Source organism: Tachyglossus aculeatus, chromosome 17 (genome assembly GCF_015852505.1).
Source record: "Tachyglossus aculeatus isolate mTacAcu1 chromosome 17, mTacAcu1.pri, whole genome shotgun sequence".
Lineage (NCBI taxonomy): Eukaryota > Metazoa > Chordata > Mammalia > Monotremata > Tachyglossidae > Tachyglossus > Tachyglossus aculeatus.
In genome coordinates, this window is record NC_052082.1 from 33,577,281 (window position 1) to 33,596,977 (window position 19,697).

At 45.2% G+C, this 19,697-nt stretch overlaps 1 protein-coding gene across 3 annotated transcripts in view; it reads right to left on the reverse strand.

Annotated features, from left to right (window-relative positions):
• Window positions 1–19,697, reverse strand: part of NDFIP2 (Nedd4 family interacting protein 2) — a 132,069-nt gene that overhangs the window by 18,083 nt on the left and 94,289 nt on the right. For all 3 annotated transcript variants that reach the window (XM_038759258.1, XM_038759256.1, XM_038759257.1), the window contains exon 4: window positions 19,161–19,248. In XM_038759258.1, coding sequence (XP_038615186.1) covers window positions 19,161–19,248 — 88 coding nt within the window. The remainder of the gene's footprint in view (window positions 1–19,160; window positions 19,249–19,697) is intronic.

Here is a 19,697-nt window from a genome sequence, read left to right on the forward strand (position 1 = left end):
CGCCTTCACCCACCCCAGAGAACGTGTCTGACCCCTTTCTAGGTGTTTCCGACATAGGACCAGAGCGGGTTTAAGGAGTAAACCTGCGGGTAGTACTCTCGGTTTTGCCATCTATATGATAATAGCTCCAAGATTTGCTCCCTGCCCTCTGGGCCTACAGGGAGAGAATGCCTAATTCCCCCCCGGGGATTCTCTCCTAGCATCTAGCACAGTGATATGCACACAGTGAACGCTTAATACACACTCCTCCTACTACTCCAAGAAAGGTGACCTAGCCATTCTTTCCTCTCCCCCTCGTCCCCCTCTCCATCCCCCCCATCTTACCTCCTTCCCTTCCCCACAGCACCTGTATATATGTTTGTACATATTTATTACTCTATTTATTTTACTTGTACATATCTATTCTATTTATTTTATTTTGTTAGCATGTTTGGTTTAGTTCTCTGTCTCCCCCTTTTAGACTGTGAGCCCACTCAGTTGGGTAGGGACTGTCTCTATATGTTGCCAACTTGTACTCCCCAAGCTCTTAGTACAGTGCTCTGCACGTAGTAAGCGCTCAATAAATACGATTGATGATGATGATGATGTATATATGTACATATTTATTACTCTATTTATTTTACTTGTACATCTCTATTCTATTTATTTTATTTTGTTAGTATGTTTGGTTTAGTTCTCTGTCTCCCCCTTTCAGACTGTGAGCCCACTGTTGGGTAGGGACTGTCTCTAGATGTTGCCAATTTGTACTTCCCAAGCGCTTAGTACAGTGCTCTGCACATAGTAAGCGCTCAATAAATACGATTGATGATGATGATGTATATATGTTTGTACATATTTATTACTCTATTTATTTATTTATTTATCTTATGCATATCTATTCTATTTATTTCATTTTGTTAGTATGTTTGGTTTTGTTCTCTGTCTCCCCCTTTTAGACTGTGAGCCCACTGTTGGGTAGGGACTGTCTCTAGATGTTGCCAATTTGTACTTCCCAAGCGCTTAGTACAGTGCTCTGCACATAGTAAGCGCTCAATAAATACGATTGATGATGATGACGATGATATAGCTCTGAGGCCTGCAAACTAAAGCACGTCAGGGACTTCAACCGCTTCGAATGTTTGAGAACAAGAACCCAGAATCAGAGGAGTTTTTTTGGCTTTGATACTATGTGCCAGGCGTTGTACCCTGTACTGGGGTAGAGACAAGCTAAAATGTGCCTCTTATATCATCATCATCATCAATAGCATTTATTGAGCGCTTACTATGTGCAGAGCACTGTACTAAGCACTTGGGAAGTACAAACTGGCAACACAAAGAGACAGTCCCTACCCAATAGTGGGCTCACAGTCGAAAAGGGGGAGACAGAGAACAAAACCAAACATACCAACAAAATAAAATAAATAAGATAGATATGTACAAGTAAAATAGAGTAATAAATATGTACAACCATATATACATATATCACCCTATTGTACTCTCCCAAGTGCTTAGTACAGTGCTCTGCACACTGTAGGTGCTCAATAAATACGGCCTGATCCCGGCTCTGCCACATGTCTATGGTGCGGACCTTGGGCAAGTCACTTAGCTCTCTGCCTCAGTTACCCCATCTGTCAAATGAGGATCAAGACCGGGATCCCCATGAGGGACAAGGACTGTGCGCGACCTGATTACCTCATACCTACCCCGGGGCTCAGACCAGCGCTTGGCACATAGTAAGCGCTTAAATACCACAATCATTATTACAGAAGAGAAATGTTCATTTTATGGCGCAACCGTCTAGGGAGATCTTCACTGACCCGAATTGTAGATGAGAGTGGGTGGGAAGGGTATTACCGGCAGTGGCTTACAACCGCACGCAACAAAGTCCTCGCCTCGAATGCTCGACGGTATCTAACGAGGACGTAGGCAAGTACAAAACAGAACCCACCCACAACGCCAACTGACATCTGAAGGCTGACTGCGAATTTTCCACTGCCACACAAACTACCCTTATGCCAGATTCACCCGCCGGATTTCAGAGCGAATGAATTCCCAGACGCCGAATACATCAGATAACTCATTTTCCTGGACGGTTTCTCTGAACTGCATTACTGGGTTCCCGAGGCAATTCCCTTTGTTGTGAACCTCGGAGAAAGGGGTGGCATTTGCTCTTTATTAACTGCTCGGCCACGGTGGTTTCACGGGATCTTCTCTACCAAGACGGCGAAAAGAGCTAACGGGTCTATTTTGATCTCGTGCGGCAAATCCGCCGAAAAGGTCCGCATTTCACGACGTCTTAAGGTCATTGTGTACTGCCGCAAATTCTTGCAGGCCTCTTGGCGCGGTCGGAAGATGTTATCTGGACTAATATCACTCTATTTATTCACCAAAGCTCAAAGGCTGGAAGTTAGGGGCCAAGTTCTAATCCTGGTTATGGCACAATTAACACGGGGCCTCGGGCATTACCTTCCTGGATTTAGTTAGTATATTTGGCCGCTGCATTGGGCTGTGTAAGGACTAAAGCCTTCCGTCAGTCCATCAATCGATCAAACGTACTTATTGAGCACCTACTACGTGCAGAGCACCCTACTGAGCGCTTGGGAGAGGACAATGTAACAGAGTTGGTAGACACGTTCCCCGCCCGCAATGAGCTTACAGTCTGGAGGCGGAGACACGTTGCCAACTTGTACTTCCCAAGCGCTCAATAAATACGATTGAATGAATGGACGGATGTTAATATCAATAAAGAAATCACAGATATTCATCGTGCTTGTGGGACGGGGGAGTAAAGGGTTCAAATCCAAGCGCCAGGGTGACGCAGAAGGGAGGGAGAGAAGAGGAAATGAAGGCTTAGTTGGGGAAGGCCTCTAGCCCACTGTATCTGTAGTCAAGGTCTGTTTCCTCATCCGACCTCTGCATTGTCGCTCCAAAATCTATATGTATTGTATATATGCATATGTATATATGTCTGTACATATTTATTACTCTATTTATTTATTTATTTTACATGGACATATCTATTCTATTTATTTTATTTTATTTTGTTAGTACGTTTGGTTTTGTTCTCTGTCTCCCCCTTTTCGACTGTGAGCCCACTGTTGGGTAGGGACGGTCTCTATATGCTGCCATCTTGTACTTCCCAAGCGCTTAGTCCAGTGCTCTGCATCATCAATCGCATTTATTGAGCGCTTACTGTGTGCACACAGTAAGCGCTCAATAAATACGACTGATTGATTCAAAATGACTTGCTGGCTGGACCCCCTTTTCTCCCATCCTGATTCTGGGCTGCCTTCATCCATTCGGTCGTATTCATTGAGCGCTTACTGTGTGTGCAGAGCACTGGACTAAGCGCTTGGGAGGTACAGGTCGGCAACATATAGAGACGGTCAATGAACCAATCAATCGTATTTATTGAGCGCTTACTGTGCGTAGAACACTGTACTAAGCACTTGGGAAGTACAAGTTGGCAACATATAGAGACGGTCCCTACCCAACAACGGGCTCACAGTCTAGAAGGGGGAGACGGACAACAGAACATGTAGACGGGTGTCAAAAGGTGAAGAAAGTGGGACAGGAACTGTATCAAGGCTAATTAACTTGTAAATACCCCGGCACTTAGTACACTGTCTGGTACACGGTACCCACCAAATACCACGGAAAAAGAAAAAAAGGAAAGGAAAAAAAAAGAGAGAAGTTGGAGGTGAGCCAAAAGAGATTAAGACTGTGAGTCCAAAGTGGGACAGGAACTGTATCAAGGCTAATTAACTTATAAATACCCCGGCACTTAGTACACTGTCTGGCACACAAATACCACTGAAAAAGAAAAAAAGGAAAGAAAAAAAAGAGAGAAGTTGGAGGCAAGCCAAAAGAGATTAAAACTGTGAGCCCAAAGTGGGACATGAACTGTATCAAGGCTAATTAACTTGTAAATACCCCGGCACTTAGTACACTGTCTGGCATACGGTGCCCACCAAATACCACGGAAAAGGAAAAAAAGGAAAGAAAAAAAAAAAAGAGAGAAGTTGGAGGTGAGCCGAAAGAGATTAAAACTGTGAGCCCAAAGTGGAGCATGAACTGTATCAAGGCTAATTAAGTTGTAAATACCCCGGCACTTAGTACACTGTCTGGTACACGGTGCCCACCAAATACCACTGAAAAAGAAAAAAAGGAAGGAAAGAAAAAAAAAGAGAAGTTGGAGGCGAGCCAAAAGAGATTAAAACTTAGTACACTGTCTGGCATGTGGTGCCCACCAAATACCACTGAAAAAGAAAAAAAGGAAAGAAAAAAAAAAGAGAGAAGTTGGAGGTGAGCCAAAAGAGATTAAAACTGTGAGCCCAAAGTGGGACAGGAACTGTATCAAGGCTAATTAACTTGTAAATACCCCGGCACTTAGTACACTGTCTGGCACACGGTGTCCACCAAATACCACTGAAAAAGGAAAAAAGGAAAGAAAAAAAAAAGAGAGAAGTTGGAGGTGAGCCGAAAGAGATTAAGACTGTGAGCCCAAAGTGGGACAGGAACTGTATCAAGGCTATTTAACTTGTAAATACCCGGGCACTTAGTACACTGTCTGGCACACAAATACCACTGAAAAAGAAAAAAAGGAAAGAAAAAAAAAAGAGAGAAGTTGGAGGCGAGCCAAAAGAGGTTAAGACTGTGAGCCCAAAGTGGGACAGGAACTGTATCAAGGCTAATTAACTTGTAAATACCCCGGCACTTAGTACACTGTCTGGCACACGGTACCCACCAAATACCACTGAAACAGAAAAAAAGGAAAGGAAAAAAAAAGAGAGAAGTTGGAGGCGAGCCAAAAGAGATTAAAACTTAGTACACTGTCTGGCACATGGTGCCCACCAAATATCACTGAAAAAGAAAAAAAGGAAAGAAAAAAAAAAGAGAGAAGTTGGAGGCGAGCCAAAAGAGGTCAAGACTGTGAGCCCAAAGTGGGACATGAACTGTATCAAGGCTAATTAACTTGTAAATACCCCGGCACTTAGTACACTGTCTGGTACACGGTGCCCACCAAATACCACTGAAAAAGAAAAAAAGGAAAGGAAAAAAATAAGAGAGAAGTTGGAGGCGAGCCAAAAGAAATTAAAACTGTGAGCCCAAAGTGGGACAGGAACTGTATCAAGGCTAAGTAACTTGTAAATACCCCGGCACTTAGTACACTGTCTGGCACACAAATACCACTGAAAAAGGAAAAAAGGAAAGAAAAAAAAAAAGAGAGAGAAGTTGGAGGTGAGCCGAAAGGATTAAAACTGTGAGCCCAAAGTGGGACATGAACTGTATCAAGGCTAATTAACTTGCAAATACCCCAGCACTTAGTACACTGTCTGGCACACGGTACCCACCAAATACCACTGAAAAAGAAAAAAGGAAAGAAAAAAAAAGAGAGAAGTTGGAGGCGAGCCAAGAGATTAAGACTGTGAGCCCAAAGTGGGACATGAACTGTATCAAGGCTAATTAACTTGTAAATACCCCGGCACTTAGTACACTGTCTGGTACACGGTACCCACCAAATACCACTGAAAAAGAAAAAAGGAAAGAAAAAAAAGAGAGAGAAGTTGGAGGCGAGCCAAAAGAGATTAAAACTTAGTACACTGTCTGGCACATGGTGCCCACCAAATACCACTGAAAAAGAAAAAAAGGAAAGAAAAAGAAAACAGAGAAGTTGGAGGCGAGCCAAGAGAGGTTAAGACTGTGAGCCCAAAGTGGGACATGAACTGTATCAAGGCTAATTAACTTGTAAATACCCGGGCACTTAGTACACTGTCTGGCACACGGTGTCCACCAAATACCACTGAAAAAGGAAAAAAGGAAAGAAAAAAAAAAGAGAGAAGTTGGAGGCGAGCCAAAAGAGATTAAAACTTAGTACACTGTCTGGCACATGGTGCCCACCAAATACCACTGAAAAAGAAAAAAAGGAAAGAAAAAGAAAAGAGAGAAGTTGGAGGCGAGCCAAAAGAGGTTAAGACTGTGAGCCCAAAGTGGGACATGAACTGTATCAAGGCTAATTAACTTGTAAATACCCCGGCACTTAGTACACTGTCTGGTATACGGTGCCCACCAAATACCACTGAAAAAGAAAAAAAGGAAAGGAAAAAAATAAGAGAGAAGTTGGAGGTGAGCCAAAAGAGATTAAAACTTAGTACACTGTCTGGCACATGGTGCCCACCAAATACCACGGAAAAAGAAAAAAAGGAAAGAAAAAGAAAAGAGAGAAGTTGGAGGTGAGCCGAAAGAGATTAAAACTGTGAGCCCAAAGTGGGACAGGAACTGTATCAAGGCTAATTAAGTTGTAAATACCCTGGCACTTAGTACACTGTCTGGTATACGGTACCCACCAAATACCACTGAAAAAGAAAAAAAGGAAAGAAAAAAAAGAGAGAGAAGTTGGAGGTGAGCCGAAAGAGATTAAAACTGTGAGTCCACAGTGGGACATGAACTGTATCAAGGCTAATTAACTTGTAAATACCCCGGCACTTAATACACTGTCTGGCACACGGTACCCCCCCAAATACCACGGAAAAAGAAAAAAAGGAAAGAAAAAAAAAAGAGAGAAGTTGGAGGCGAGCCAAAAGAGATTAAAACTTAGTACACTGTCTGGCACATGGTGCCCACCAAATATCACTGAAAAAGAAAAAAAGGAAAGAAAAAAAAAAAGAGAGAAGTTGGAGGCGAGCCAAAAGAGGTCAAGACTGTGAGCCCAAAGTGGGACATGAACTGTATCAAGGCTAATTAACTTGTAAATACCCCGGCACTTAGTACACTGTCTGGTACACGGTGCCCACCAAATACCACTGAAAAAGAAAAAAGGAAAGAAAAAAAAGAGAGAGAAGTTGGAGGCGAGCCAAAAGAGATTAAAACTTAGTACACTGTCTGGCACATGGTGCCCACCAAATACCACTGAAAAAGAAAAAAGGAAAGAAAAAAAAGAGAGAGAAGTTGGAGGCGAGCCGAAAGAGATTAAAACTGTGAGCCCAAAGTGGGACAGGAACTGTATCAAGGCTAAGTAACTTGTAAATACCCCGGCACTTAGTACACTGTCTGGCACACGGTACCCACCAAATACCACTGAAAAAGAAAAAAAGGAAAGGAAAAAAATAAGAGAGAAGTTGGAGGTGAGCCAAAAGAGATTAAAACTTAGTACACTGTCTGACACATGGTGCCCACCAAATACCACTGAAAAAGAAAAAAGGAAAGAAAAAAAAGAGAGAGAAGTTGGAGGTGAGCCGAAAGAGATTAAAACTGTGAGCCCAAAGTGGGACAGGAACTGTATCAAGGCTAATTAAGTTGTAAATACCCCGGCACTTAGTACACTGTCTGGTATACGGTACCCACCAAACACCACTGAAAAAGAAAAAAAGGAAAGGAAAAAAAAAAAGAGAGAAGTTGGAGGTGAGCCAAAAGAGATTAAAACTTAGTACACTGTCTGGCACATGGTGCCCACCAAATACCACTGAAAAAGAAAAAAAGGAAAGAAAAAAAAGAGAGAGAAGTTGGAGGCGAGCCGAAAGAGATTAAAACTGTGAGCCCAAAGTGGGACAGGAACTGTATCAAGGCTAATTAAGTTGTAAATACCCCGGCACTTAGTACACTGTCTGGTATACAGTACCCACCAAACACCACTGAAAAAGAAAAAAAGGAAAGGAAAAAAAAAAGAGAGAAGTTGGAGGTGAGCCGAAAGAGATTAAATCTGTGAGCCCAAAATGGGACATGAACTGTATCAAGGCTAAGTAACTTGTAAATACCCTGGCACTTGGTACACTGTCTGGCACACAAATACCACTGAAAAAGAAAAAAAGGAAAGAAAAAAAAAAAGAGAGAAGTTGGAGGCGAGCCAAAAGAGGTTAAGACTGTGAGCCCAAAGTGGGGCATGAACTGCATCAAGGCTAATTAACTTGTAAATACCCCGGCACTTAGTACACTGTCTGGTACACGCTACCCACCAAATACCACTGAAAAAGAAATAAAGGAAAGAAAAAAAAGAGAGAAGTTGGAGGCGAGCCAAAAGAGAAGGCCAATCTTTTAGACCTAGTCCCGTGGTATACAGCAAGCAGCCCCACTTTCAGTCCGGGGGAAAAAATGATTCCGTGGCATAGTAGACGGAGCGCAGGCCCGGGAATCGGAAGGACTGGGTTCAAATCCCGGCTCTGCCGCTCGGTCTTAGAGGCTAAGAGGGAACGGAATCGGGTCAAACGGAGGGCACCGCCTGAGCCCCTCCGAGTTTTACTGCCTCCTTCTTGGCAGGGAAGCAGCGTGGCTCGGTAGGAAAGAGCCCGGGCTTTGGAGTCAGAGGTCACGGGTTCAAATCCCGGCTCCGCCAAGTGTCAGCTGTGGGACGTTGGGCAAGTTACTTCACTCCTCTGGGCCTCGGTTCCCTCATCTGTCAAACGGGGATGAAGACCGTGAGCCCCCCGAGGGACAGCCTGATCACCTTGGAACCTCCCCAGCGCTTAGAACGGTGCTTTGCATGTAGTAAGCGCTTAATAAATGCCATTATTATTATTATTATTATCATAGAAGTGGCAGCGGGCACAAGTCTTGAGCAGGAACCCCGTGGATTCTTGCTTTACAAAAATCAAAATGCTGGGTTTGTAGGCGCGCTTGCAACAGCCCGAGGGTCAAGACAGCCGCCCCAAGGAATAAGGGGGAGGGTTGAGAGAGAAGGGGTGGCAGGCAGCAAATAAAAAATGAAACATTTTACCTAACGGTAATAATAATAATGGCATTTATTAAGTGCTTACTACGTGCAAAGCACTGCTCTAAGCGCTGGGGAGGTTACGGGGTGATCAGGCTGTCCCACGGGGGCCGGCTCACAGTCTTCATCCCCCTTTTCCAGATGAGGTCACTGAGGCCCAGAGAAGCGAAGCGACTTGCCCAAAGCCACCCAGCTGACAGTTAGCGGAGGCGGGATTTGAACCCATGACCTCGGACTCCAAAGCCCGGGCTCTTTCCACTGAGCCACGCTGCTTCCCTAACGGCGGTCCTCTGTCCTCCTGGAGGAGCTGATTCTAGGACGGAATGCATTTAGGGTCTAGGGGAAAATATACTTCACAATACGACAGTTCACAGTGTGGCCCAATGGATAGAGAAGCAGCGGGGCTCAGTAGGAAACAGCCCGGGCTTTGGAGTCAGAGGTCACGGGTTCAAATCCCGCCTCCGCCAATTGTCGGCTGTGTGACTCTGGGCAAGTCACTTCGCTTCTCTGGGCCTCAGTTCCCTCATCTGTAAAATGGGGGTTAAGACTGTGAGCCCCGTGTGGGACGACCTGATCACCTTGTAACCTCCCCAGCGCTTAGAACGGTGCTTTGCACATAGTGCTTAATAAATGCCATTATTATTATTATTATTATTATTCTCTGGGCCGCAGTTATCTCATCTGTAAAATGGGGGTGAAGACTGGGAGCCCCACGAGGGACAACCTCATCACCTTGTAAACCTCCCCAGCGCTTAGAATAGTGCTTTGCACATAGTAAGTGCTCAATAAATGCCATCATCATTATTATTATTAGAGCCTGGGCGTCAGAAGGTCCTGGGTTCTAATCCTGGCCCCGCCACTTATCTGCTGTGTGACCTCGGGTAAGTCACTTCATTTCTCTGTGCCTCAGTTTCCTCATCTGTAAAATGGGGATAAAGACTGCGAGCCCCACAGAGGGCAGGGACTGTGTCCAAAATAATTGGCTTGACTTTCCCTCAGCACTTGGCACAGTGTTTGGCACATAATAAGCCCTTAAATGCCATTAAAAGAAACCAAAACCCAAAAAACAAAGCATTATCATTATGGAATCAATCGTATTTATTGAGCACTTACTGTGTGCAGAGCACTGTACTAAGCGCTTGGGAAGTCCAAGTTGGCAACATATAGAGACGGTCCCTACCCAACAGTGGGCTCACAGTCTAGAAGGGGGAGACAGAGAACAAAACCAAACATATTAACAAAATAAAATAAATAGAATAGATATGTACAACTAAAATAAATAAATAAATAGAATAATAAATATGTACAAACATAGATGCATATATACAGGTGCTGTGGGGATGGGAAGGAGGTAAGACGGGGGGGATGGAGAGGGGGACGAGGGGGAGAGGAAGGAAGGGGCTCAGTCTGGGAAGGCCTCCTGGAGGAGGTGAGCTCTCAGTAGGGTCTTGAAGGGAGGAAGAGAGCTAGCTTGGCGGATGGGCAGAGGGAGGGCATTCCAGGCCAGGGGAAGAGCGTGGGCCGGGGGTCGATGGTGGGATAGGTGAGATACAAACTATTACGTGCTGGAATAAATGCCATCGTTATTATTATGTACAATATATATTATTGTATATAATACAATATTATTATTATTATATACTTGTATATATCATTATAGTATTATATACTTGTACAGTATATTATTATACTGTACAAGCACTTAGTACAGTGCTCTGCACACAGGAAGCGCTCAATCAATATGATTGATGATTATTATTTCGTGGTCAATGAAAAGCCGGAGAAGGCGGTGGCATGGCGTCCTAATTTCCTCATTTGCGACATAAATCAGGCCAATCTGGTTGAAAAGACTCTTTTCTAGATTCCAACATTTCCAACTTCAGCGGGAGGAAGGCAAACATAGAGATGGCCACCAGGTGGCGCGGAAAACGGGGTTGAACTTGTCATTTAGACTTGGCCACTAGATGGCAGCCGCAGATCACAAATACAGCCATTCGTTCATTCGTTCATTCATTCAATCGTCTTTATTAATCAATCAATCAATCAATCGTATTTATTGAGCGCCTACTGTGTGCAGAGCACTGGACTAAGCGCTTGAGAAGTCCAAGTCGGCAACATATAGAGCCAGTCCCTACCCAACAGTGGGCTCACAGTCTAAAAGGGGGAGACAGAGAACAAAACCAAACATACTAACAAAATAAAATAGAATAGATATATACAAGTAAAATAGAGTAATAAATATGTACGGACATATATACAGGTAATATAATGATAATAATATTGATATCTGTTAAGCATTTACTATGCACCAGGCACTGTACTAAGCACTGGGGTGGATTTGGGCAAATCCACTTAGTTGCCTCAGTTGCCCCATCTGTAAAATGGGGGTTAAGACTGTGAGCCCCACGTGGGACAGTCTTATTACCTTGTATCTCCCCCAGCACTTAGAACAGCGCTGGGCACATAATAAGTGCTTAACAAATACCAAACATTGAGCGCTTACTGTGTGCAGAGCACTGGACTAAGCGCTCGGGAAGTCCAAGTTGGCAACATCTAGAGACGGTCCCTACCCAACGGTGGGCTCACGGTCTAGAAGGGGGAGAGAGGCAACAAAAACATATTAACAAAACAAAATAAATAGAACAGTAAATATGTGCAAGTAAAATAGAGTAATAATAATAATAATAATGGCATTTGTTAAGCGCTTACTATGTGCAAAGCACTGTTCTAAGCACTGGGGGATGCAATGTGATCAAGTTGTCCCACATAGGGCGCACAGTCTTAATCCCCATTTTTACAGATGAGGTAAATGAGGCTCAGAGAAGTTAAGTGACTTGCCCAAGGTCACACAGCAGACGTGGGGCGGAGCCGGGATTCGAACCCACGACCTGTGACTCCAAAGCCCGTGCTCTTCCCACTGAGCCACGCTGCTTCTCTAATAAACCTGTACAAACATATGTACGGGTGCTGTGGGGAAGGGAAGGAGGGGGCTCAGTCTGGGAAGGCCTCCTGGAGGAGGTGAGCTCTCAGTAGGGGAAGGAACCTGTGGAGAGTGAGCGGTTGAAGATGCAAGTGAAGGAGGGGAGGAGGGATGGGGTGAGAGATAATAAATAATAATAATAATAATGACGGCATTTGTTAAGCGCTTACTATGTGCAAAGCACTGTTCCAAGCGCTGGGGGGATACAAGGCGATCAAGTTGTCCCGCGTGGGGCTCACAGTCTTCATCCCCGTTTTACAGATGAGGGAACTGAGGCTCGGAGAAGTGAAGTGACTTTTCGACCGTCAGCCCACTGTTGGGTAGGGACCGTCTCTAGATGTTGCCCATTTGTACTTCCCAAGCGCTTAGTCCGGTGCTCTGCACGTAGTAAGCGCTCAATAAATACGATTGGTGATGATGATGAAGCACGGCGGAGCCAGGATTCGAACCCATGACCTCTGGCTCCAAAGCCCGGGCTCTTTCCACTGAGCCGTGCTGCTTCTCTGAGATTCATGAGAGAAGAGGGAATGGGGTCAGGAGCACAGGTGGCCGGAGCAGCGCCTTGAGAGGAGGGAGGGGAGCTCTTCCAAGGATACTGTCGGGAAAGATGGGAGAATGGCGGAGAGCGTTGAGAGCCGGGGGGTTGGAGAAGGGAGAGGAGTGAGCTCAAAATCAATCGTATTTATTGAGCGCCTACTGTGTGCGGAGCACTGTATTAAGCGCTTGGGAAGTCCAAGTTGGCAACATCTAGAGACGGTCCCTACCCAACAGTGGGCTCACAGTCGAAAAGATAATCGTATTTATTGAGCACTGTGTGGACAGCACTGTATTAAATGCTTCGGACATTACGATACAGGGGATTGGCAGACACATTCCCTACCCACAATGAACTCACGGTCATCATCATCATCAATCGTATTTATTGAGCGCTTACTGTGTGCAGAGCACTGGACTAAGCGCTTGGGAAGTCCAAGTTGGCAACATCTAGAGACGGTCCCTACCCAACAGTGGGCTCACAGTCGAAAAGATAATCGTATTTATTGAGCACTGTGTGGAGAGCACTGTATTAAATGCTTCGGACGTTACGGTACAGGGGATTGGTAGACACGTTCCCTACCCACAATGAACTCACGGTCATCATCATCATCAATCGTATTTATTGAGCGCTTACTGTGTGCAGAGCACTGGACTAAGCGCTTGGGAAGTCCAAGTTGGCAACATCTAGAGACGGTCCCTACCCGACAGTGGGCTCACAGTCGAAAAGATAATCGTATTTATTGAGCACTGTGTGGAGAGCACTGTATTAAATGCTTCGGACATTACGGTACAGGGGATTGGCAGACACGTTCCCTCCCCACAATGAACTCACGGTCATCATCATCACCAATCGTATTTATTGAGCGCTTACTATGTGCAGAGCGCTGTACTAAGCGCTTGGGAAGTCCAAGTTGGCAACATCTAGAGACGGTCCCTACCCAACGGTGGGCTCACAGTCTAAAAGGGGGAGACGGAGAACGAAACCAAACATACTAACAAAATAGAAGAAGATATTCACGGTCTAGAGGAAGAGACAGAGATTAAATAATGGAGATCTACACGAGGGCCGCGGGGTTGAGGAAAGGGTAAATGAAAAGCAAATCAGGGTAACGAAGGTGGAAGGAGGAAAAGCGGAAAACGGTTTAGTTAGGGAAGGCCTCTTGGAGGAGACGGGCCTTCGAAAAGGCTTTCGGAGAAAAGAGAGTCATTTGTCGTATTATTAGTGGCAGAGGTGGGATTAGAACCCAGGCCTGAGTTCTACCCATTGGACCACACTGCTCTTCTGGCAGTCGTTCAGTACACAGTAAGGTCTCAATAAATACAGCTGCTTGACTGCTTGAGGACAGAGTGCTTACCAGCCAGCTCAGCCAGAAGCGGCTCATGTCCCAAGAATTTAATCTTTTCCTTCAATCGCATGTACTGAGCGCTTACTGTGTGCGGAGCACTGTGCTAAGCGCTTGGGAAGCCCAAGTTGGCAACATACCGAGACGGTCCCTACCCAACAGCGGGCTCACAGTCTGGAAGGGCTCACACTTTGGAGTCTAATCTTTTGGGAAATTGTAGTGTCCGGCCGGGATGGGTAGGACGCTAGCGTTATTTTCCCACCTGGGGAATGACCGCTTTGGAAAAACCCCAGGAGGAGTCCGCAAGAATCGAGAATCTCAAATCCAGGAAGTGTCCGCACCTCACTCGGATGTGAAGCAATGAAAACACTATAATGAGCACCATCAATCGTATTTACTGAGCGCTTACTATGTGCAGAGCACTGTACTAAGCGCTTGGGAAGTACAAATTGGCAACATAATTTGTAATGATAATATTTGTAGTGTTTTATTAAGTGCTTGCTTACTGTTCCAAGCACTGAACCAAGCCCTGAGGTGGATATGGGATGACACTTATTTATTTTAAATAATTTCTCTCTATATATTTATAAATATTTATTTTATTTTGTTAGTACGTTTGGTTTTGTTCTCTGTCTCCCCCTTTTAGACTGTGAGCCCACTGTTGGGTAGGGACTGTCTCTATATGTTGCCAACTTGGACTTCCCAAGCGCTTAGTACAGTGCTTTGCACACAGTAAGCGCTCAATAAATACGATTGATGATGATGATGTTGATGATGTTGATGATGATGATGTTGATGTTGATGATGATGATGATGATGATGACACAGTCTCTATCCCACCAGGGGCTCAAATTCTAGCTATTTTTGCAGTGACTTTCAGCAAAGAACAGGAAAATCTAAAAGGTAATCTGCTATGTGTGGGCCCGTTGTTGGGTAGGGACCGTCTCTATATGTTGCCAACTTGTACTTCCCAAGCGCTTAGTACAGTGCTCTGCACACAGTAAGCGCTCAATAAATACGACTGAATGAATGAATGTGTCCAAAAATTAGCAATAAAAGAAAAGGCACAAAGGACCGATTTGCCCCTAGAGGAGCTGAGTCACAGCGGAGGACCAGCGAAAATTAGCAGTTATCTTTAGAAATTACTTTCTCATTTACAAATACATTATTTAAACACAAAAGATTAGTAGATGCAAAATCCCCTTGAGGGCAGGTGACATATATTCCAGCTCTGTTGCACTGCAGTCTCTCAAATTCTGAATACAGTGCCCAGTGAGAGCTCAATAAATACCACTGATTGACTGACTCAGTCATTCTTTATAAAACTAAGATTTTAACAGATTATTATTATTATTACTATGGCATTTATTAAGCGCTTACTATGGGCCAAGCACTGTTCTAAGCACTGGAGTATATATACATATATACTATACTCTCTCTCGCTCTCTCTCTCTCTCTATATATATATACCAGGTAATCAGATTGTCCCATATGGGGCTCACAGTCTTAATCCCCATTTTACAGATGAGGGAACTGAGGCACAGAGAAGGTAGGTGAGGTGCCCAAGGTCACACAGCAGACAAGTGGCAGAGCTGGGATTAGAACCCATGACCTCTGACTCCCAAGCCCGAGCTCTTACAATAATAATAATGATAATAATAATAATAATAATAATAATGATGATGATGATGATGGCATTTGTTAAGTGCTATGTGCAAAGCACTGTTCTAAGTGCAGGTTATCCCACGGGGGACCTCACAGTTTCAATCCCCATTTTACAGATGAGGGAACTGAGGCACAGAGAAGGTAGGTGAGGTGCCCAAGGTCACACGGCAGACAAGTGGCAGAGCTGGGATTAGAACCCATGACCTCTGACTCCCAAGCCTGAGCTCTTACAATAATAATAACAATAATAATAATAATAATAATAATAATGATGGCATTTGTTAAGTGCTATGTGCAAAGCACTGTTCTAAGTGCAGGTTGTCCCACGGGGGGCTCACAGTTTTAATCCCCATTTTACAGATGAGGTAACTGAGGCACAGAGAATCAATCGTATTTATTGAGTGCTTACTGTGTGCAGAGCACTGTACTAAGCGCTTGGGAAGTACAAGTTGGCAACATATAGAGACGACCCCTACCCAACAGTGGGCTCACAGTCTAGAATTTTTTTTTATGGCATTTATTAAGCGCTTACTATGTGCAAAGCACTGTTCTAAGCGCTGGGGAGGTTACAAGGTGATCAGGCGGTCCCCACGGGGGGCTCACAGTCTTCATCCCCATTTTACAGGTGAGGGAACGGGGGCACGGAGAGGTGAAGTGACGTGCCCGAAGTCACCCAGCTGACAAGAGTCAGGATTTGAACCCACGACCTCGGACTCCAAAGCCCGGGCTCTTCCCACCGGGCCGCACTTCTCCTGCCGCTAAGCCACACTAAACCAGAGGATCTCACCTAAGGCTTGTGAGCGGGGATGGTATTTTCAAGTCAGAGGATGGCGGATGAAATCTGAGGGTAGGTTTGGGCCCAAATGTGATCTGACCCAAAGACCAGCGACTTTTGACCCTGCTCTCCAGTTTTAAAAGGCATTTAAGACACGTTACCAATGAGAAATGACCAATGAGAAGCTGTGGAAAGACCACAGGACTGGGAGCCGGATAACCCGGGTTCTAATCCCGACTCCGCCGCCTGTCTTCTGTGTGACCTTGAGTGAGTGGCCTATAATAATAATAATAATGATGGCATTTATTAAGCGCTTACTATGTGCAAAGCCCTGGGGAGGTTACAAGGAGATCAGGTTGTCCCACAGCGGGGCTCACAGTCTTCATCCCCATTTTCCAGATGAGGGAACTGAGGCCCAGAGAAGTGAAGTGACTTGCCCCAAGTCACACGGCTGACAACTGGCAGAGCGGGGGGACTGTCGGCTGTGTGACTTCGGGCAAGTCTCAGCGACTCAGTTACCTCACCTGTAAAATGGGGGTAAGGACCGTGGACTGTCCCCCATCCTATTATCTCGTATCTCCCCCAGCACTTAGTACAGTGCCTGGCACACAGGAAGCGCTTAAATACTATTAAAAAAAGCACACTGACACCACAGAGAAACACTTCCGTAAACTCTAACATCAACATCCAGGCCTACAATCAGAAGTATTCACCGAACACTTAATTGCGCGGTGCGCTGTCCGAAGGATTTGGGAGCGGAAATAGATTTTTCCTGCCCACAGTGAGCTTACAGTCACGGTTGGGGCAGCCCTGCAAATCCCCGGGCTGCCAAAAGATGTGTTGCGTCGGCAACTGCTTCAGCGTGAAATGAGAACGGAAGGGGCAGATGGTTCAAAAACCAAGTGAAATATGGCACGGCACCTATCCCGGTAGAAGAAATTCGGGATTACGGAAGATGGAAAAGATTTCAAGCTTTATGTGACTAATGCTTAGAGCGAGCTTGAACTTCACTTGTTTCTGACGTTTCTCAGTGGCCCGTAGAATCGCACGCAGACCCACGTGCGCTGAATAAAACCAATGATTAGTGGCCAAATTCTCCCAGAGTACGGATCTGCCCGGAGTATGTGGGGAAAGGATGCAGCTGGGGGTGCATGGCCCAATGTGATGTCTTCACAGCCGGCAGAAGGCTCCATCATGGATTATCCTTCAGGGCAGGGTTCTTCGGGAATGGAATTACCACATAATAATAATAATAATGGCATTTATTAAGCGCTTACTATGTGCAAAGCACTGTTCTAAGCGCTGGGGGAGATACGAGGTAATCAAGTTGTCCCTTGTGGGGCTCACAGACTTAATCTTCCAGAGGAGGTAACTGAGGCCCAGGGAAGGGAAGTGACTTGCCCAAAGTCACACAGCTGACAAGTGGCGGGGGCTGGATTTGAACCCGTGACCTCTGACCCAGAGGCCCAGGCTCTTTCCACTGAGCCACGCAAGAGACTTGGCCGGGAATGCTGAATCAAATGACCAATGCTTTTCACTAATAATAATAATAATAATAATAATAATAATAATAATGATGGCATTTATTAATAATAATAATAATAATGGCATTTATTAAGCGCTTACTATGTGCAAAGCACTGCTCTAAGCGCTGGGGGAGATACGAGGTAATCAAGTTGTCCCTTGTGGGGCTCACAGACTTAATCTTCCAGAGGAGGTAACTGAGGCCCAGGGAAGGGAAGTGACTTGCCCAAAGTCACACAGCTGACAAGTGGCGGGGGCTGGGATTTGAACCCGTGACCTCTGACACCCGAGGCCCAGGCTCTTTCCACTGAGCCACGCAAGAGACTTGGCCGGGAATGCTGAATCAAATGACCAATGCTTTTCACTAATAATGATAATAATAATAATAATAATAATAATAATAATAATAATAATAATAATAATAATAGCGGCATTTAGCGCCCCAAGGAATAAGGGGGAGGGTTAAGAGAGAAGGGGTGGCAGGCAGCAGTAAAAAATGAAACATTTTACCTAATGGTAATAATAATGATGGCATTTATTAAGCACTTACTATGTGCAAAGCACTGTTCTAAGCGCTGGGGAGGTTACAGGGCAATCAGGTTGTCCCACACGGGGCCTCACAGTCTTAATCCCCATTTTACAGGGTGGGGGGTAACAGGCCCAGAGAAGCTAAGTGACTTGCCCAAAGTCACACAGCTGACAACTGGCAGAGCCGGGATTTGAACCCATGACCTCTGACTCCAAAGCCCTCGCTCTTTCCACTGAGCCAGCTGCTTCTCTGGCTGTTTACTATCATCATCAGCAATCGTATTTATTGAGCGCTTACTGTGTGCAGAGCACTGGACTAAGCGCTTGGGAAGTCCAAATTGGCAACATATAGAGACGGTCCCTACCCAACAGTGGGCTCACAGTCTAGAAGGGGGAGACGGAGTACAAAACCAAACATACTAACAAACTAAAATAAATAGAATAGATATGTACAAGTAAAATAGAGTAATAAATAGGTACAAACATATATACAGGTGCTGTAGTGAGTACTTGAGAGAGTACCAGAGAGTTAGCAGACACGTTCCCCGTTCACAGTGAGATTACAGTCCAGAGGGGAAGAATGGACATTATTTTACATCACTCCGAAGACACGGAACTTAATGATATATAAGTAAGTGCCGGGGGGTTGAAGGGAGGCAAACGGGTACGGATCCAAGTGCTGGATGTTTCGGGAGGGGAGGGATTAATCGGGGGAGGCCTCTTGGAGGAGATGCGCCTTTAATAAGGCTCAGAAGGTGGGGAGAGTGCTGGTCTGGAAAATTTGGAGGGGGAGGAAGTTTCAGGCCAGAGGGAAGACGTGGGAAAGGGGTGGGAGGCGAGACAGATGGGATCGAAACGCGGCAGGAGGGCTGGGCTGTTAGTGGGACATCAGTGAGGGGAGGTAGGAGGGGGTGAACCGACCGGGTGCTTTAAAGCCGAAAGGGCTGTGAGGAATTCCGAGGAATTCCGAGGAACGGAAACACGGGCGAGAGCAGCGACGACGGGACCTGCTGTGTCTAATTCGGGAGAAACGAAATGTTGTGTCACAACGTGGCCCCTTCCACATGGAAAAGGGGAGGCAAAGTAAAGCTGCTCTGAAGCGTTGCGGTGGGGAGAAGCACTTACTGAAAAATGCCAACATGAAGATACCATCGTTGCCTACTCTAAGCTGGTCGGCATCGCTGAAGTCGTCCCACGGTGGGTACTCTTCTTCCTGAATTTAGAGGATGGGTCAAGTTAGTATTTGTCACAAAGACACTGCCAGGCATTGTTTCAAAAACAGTCACGCTGACCCCACACTATGTTTTATTTCCATTTTCACTAGTCAACCCTCTAATCAAAAAGACTTCCATCAATCGTATTTATTGAGCGCTTACTATGTGCAGAGCACTGTACTAAGCGCTTGGGAAGTACAAACTGGCAACATAAAGAGACGTAAAGACTTTGTACAGTTGTAATCGGTAAAACTAGTGACGTCTTCCAGTTCATTTTCTTCCACGCAGTAAACTTGAGTCTCCATGAGCCCGTTGTTGGGTAGGGACCATCTCTATATAATAATAATAATAATAATAATAATGATAATAATAATAATAATGACGATAGCATTTATTAAGCGCTCACTATGTGCAAAGCACTGTTCTAAGCACTGGGGAGGTTACAAGG